We start from the raw sequence: 2,816 nt of genomic DNA on the forward strand, positions 1-2,816 counted from the left end.
TGGGCGGCGCTGCGGCTGTGTGTGTGCGTGCGTGAAGAGTGAGAGAGATAAGGCGCTGAAACGGTTAAATGTGTGAAGCCACTTTGCCGAGAGCCAGATCTGGGAGGCTCTCGGCAAACCTTACACCTTTGCCGAGAGCCCCCAGATCCGGCTCTCGGTAAAGTTATTATTTTTTTCAAATTTCGTTCGAATTTTTTAACTAGCTAACTGCACAAAAAAATATTAAAAAAAATAAAAATTATTATTTGCCGAGCGTAGCTCTCGGCAAACTGAACAAAAATGATATTTCTAAAATAAATAAATCTTTCCCGAGAGCATCTCTCGGCAAACCTCTTCGTCGAGAGCCAGCTCTCGGCAAACCATTGATCCAGGCCAGGTAAAAAAAAAAGAAATCTGCGCCGAGAGCGGGCCCAGTTGCTCTCGGCAAAGAGCCTTTGCCGAGAGCAATCCCCTGAAGCTCTCGGCAAATAATATCCAAAAAAAATTAATAAACAGCAAACGGCTCCGGAAAAATACGAAATTTTGCCGTGTTACAGCTTATGCTCTCTAATGGCTATACAAAAAGTTTGGAACTCTAAAACTAATTCGACCGTGACATTGTTTGAAAATCCTAGTGGATCCTTCTCAACTTTATAAAACTTATTCGGAGATGTCTCAGATTGTAAGAATCATACGCAACCACTTGTGCGAAACATTTTCAATTTTTTACCACAGCCTCCAAGTGTGATACCATGACTTCATTGCAAATATCACAATTTTCCGACTTCGTTTCCTTTTTTAAGAATTTTTAAATCGTTGGGCGACTTATGTTCGTGGTCTTCGATTCGTAAAATAAAAGGCGAAAAAACGTCAACAAGATGTTATGTGCCCTCAATAATGCATAAATAGCATGAATATCATTTTCTACTTATTTTTTTCCCGTGTTTAAATCAATCGCTGTTCAAATTTTAATCGATTAAAAAAACTCCTTGAAATGCAAATAATTAATTATATATAGCAAATAATTACAAAAATACACAAAATTTTAATATTGAGTACAACCTGTAGTATGTCTATAGAGAAAAAAGTTTGGAGCATATGAAAGAAAAAATAATTTAATTGGAGAGAGTTAGGAGAAGAGAAACACATGCACATGAAATATAGAAACCACATTTGCCGAGAGCGGCGCTCGGCAAAGATGTTTGCCGAGAGCAGTAACGGAGGGGCTCTCGGCAAAGCGGTGACACCGTCAGGGCAAGTCGGGCCCGCGGCAATGTTTTGCCGAGAGCCTGATTTTGCCGAGAGCGTGGCCTACGGCAAAGGACCGTTTTGCCGACGGGCATTTTTTTGCCGAGCGCGGCTCTCGGTAAAACGGCCCGCTTCGCCGAGAGCTGTTGCTTGCCGAGAGGCAGGCCCACGGCGATCCTGTCACTTGCCGACGGCCGGTGTTTGCCGAGAGCCCCTCTCGGCAAACATTTTCTTTGCCGAGAGCCCGCGTTTTTGCTCTCGGCAAAAATCTAGTATCTCGGCAAAGGACGTTTTTCCGGTAGTGAACATGCTCTAAATCTCATAAACTTATTTTTATTATTATGGGATGGAGGGAGCAGTGGTCGTCATGGTCTAATCAAAACCGTCAGTTACGAGTTAAAAAACAAGGCCCGTACCGTGTCAGGCCTCTTGTCCATTCCTATACTAACATTAATCACATCAGGCATTAACTATTGTCTTAGAATTTCTTTTGATTTATTAATTTGGTATAAATAGTAAAAGTGGACTATGCCCAGGCAAATCCAACAGTTAACACAAAAATTAGTATTAACAACCCAAATCTTCTCATCATCAAATAAAAAAGGAGCATCAATTCGCCAAACCAAATACTAGTTAATAATTAACTAATGAACAAGTGCCACTAGATTGCCACATCGTTACATTTGGAACAAGTCCAACCTGTTAATGAAGTATCTACAACGCCGATGCGATCGATTCAATGAAGCCATCCTCCGAAGTCCGATCATCTACCTAGTGCAGCGAACCCGCCGCCGCGCATCATCTGCTTGAACTCCGTGAAGTCGACGCGCCCGTCGCCATCTGCGTCGACCTTGCTGATCATCTTGCGGCAGTCCTCGGCCGTGCGCCCCTGCTTGAGGCCGAGGCTGGCCAACACGGACCGCAGCTCCTCGACGGTGATGTATCCGTCGCCGTTCTGGTCGAAGACGTTGAACGCCTCCCGCATGTCCTCCTCCTCATCGTGCTTGTCGCCGTCGCCCCCTGGGCCGTCCTCGACGATGGAGCGGTAGAGCCTGCCGAACTCCTCGACGTCCACACAACCATCTCCATTAACGTCGATCTTGTCCATCGTGGCATCGAGCTCGTCGTCGGGGATGTAGATGCCGAGGTTCTTGAGCGACTCGCCTAGCTCCTTCTTGGTGATCTGGCCGTCGCCGTTTTTGTCGAACATTTGGAACACCTTCCTTAGCTCCGACGAGTCCATGCTGCTGCTCATGGCCGCCTCCCTTCTTGCATGCTCCACCGATCGATCAGCCTCTCGGTCGAGCTCTTGATCACACTCCTGCAGCTGGCAGGGAAGAATTGGTTGGTAAATGGCTTTGTCCACGGAAGAGAAAATATTGTGCGGTACGGAGGGATGGTGGTTGTGGCATAATCTATATTTGTTTCGCACTGCATTTGGTAATTGCTATTTTTGTATGTTCCACTTTTAGTGGGTAGAGATTATTCTTCGGTGTGCACCTGAGATCGGTTAGAATTATGGATGTGACAGGAAATCTCACCTCACGTACTGTTTAAGAGCGGTTTGAGAGAGCTCCAGCAGCTCTAGA

At 45.6% G+C, this 2,816-nt stretch overlaps 1 protein-coding gene across 1 annotated transcript; it reads right to left on the reverse strand.

Annotated features, from left to right (window-relative positions):
- Positions 1–1,829: 1,829 nt before the first annotated feature.
- LOC136506093 (probable calcium-binding protein CML28) lies at positions 1,830–2,566 on the reverse strand. Its single transcript, XM_066501222.1, has one exon. It carries the CDS (start codon positions 2,480–2,482, stop codon positions 1,991–1,993), a length of 492 nt encoding a protein of 163 aa, XP_066357319.1. The 5' UTR covers positions 2,483–2,566; the 3' UTR covers positions 1,830–1,990.
- Positions 2,567–2,816: the final 250 nt, after the last annotated feature.

Source organism: Miscanthus floridulus, chromosome 14 (assembly GCF_019320115.1).
Source record: "Miscanthus floridulus cultivar M001 chromosome 14, ASM1932011v1, whole genome shotgun sequence".
Lineage (NCBI taxonomy): Eukaryota > Viridiplantae > Streptophyta > Magnoliopsida > Poales > Poaceae > Miscanthus > Miscanthus floridulus.

Excerpts from the sequence above, each read along its gene's own strand:
- LOC136506093 (XM_066501222.1), bottom strand. The coding sequence starts at position 2,482 with ATGAGCAGCAGCATGGACTCGTCGGAGCTAAGGAAGGTGTTCCAAATG.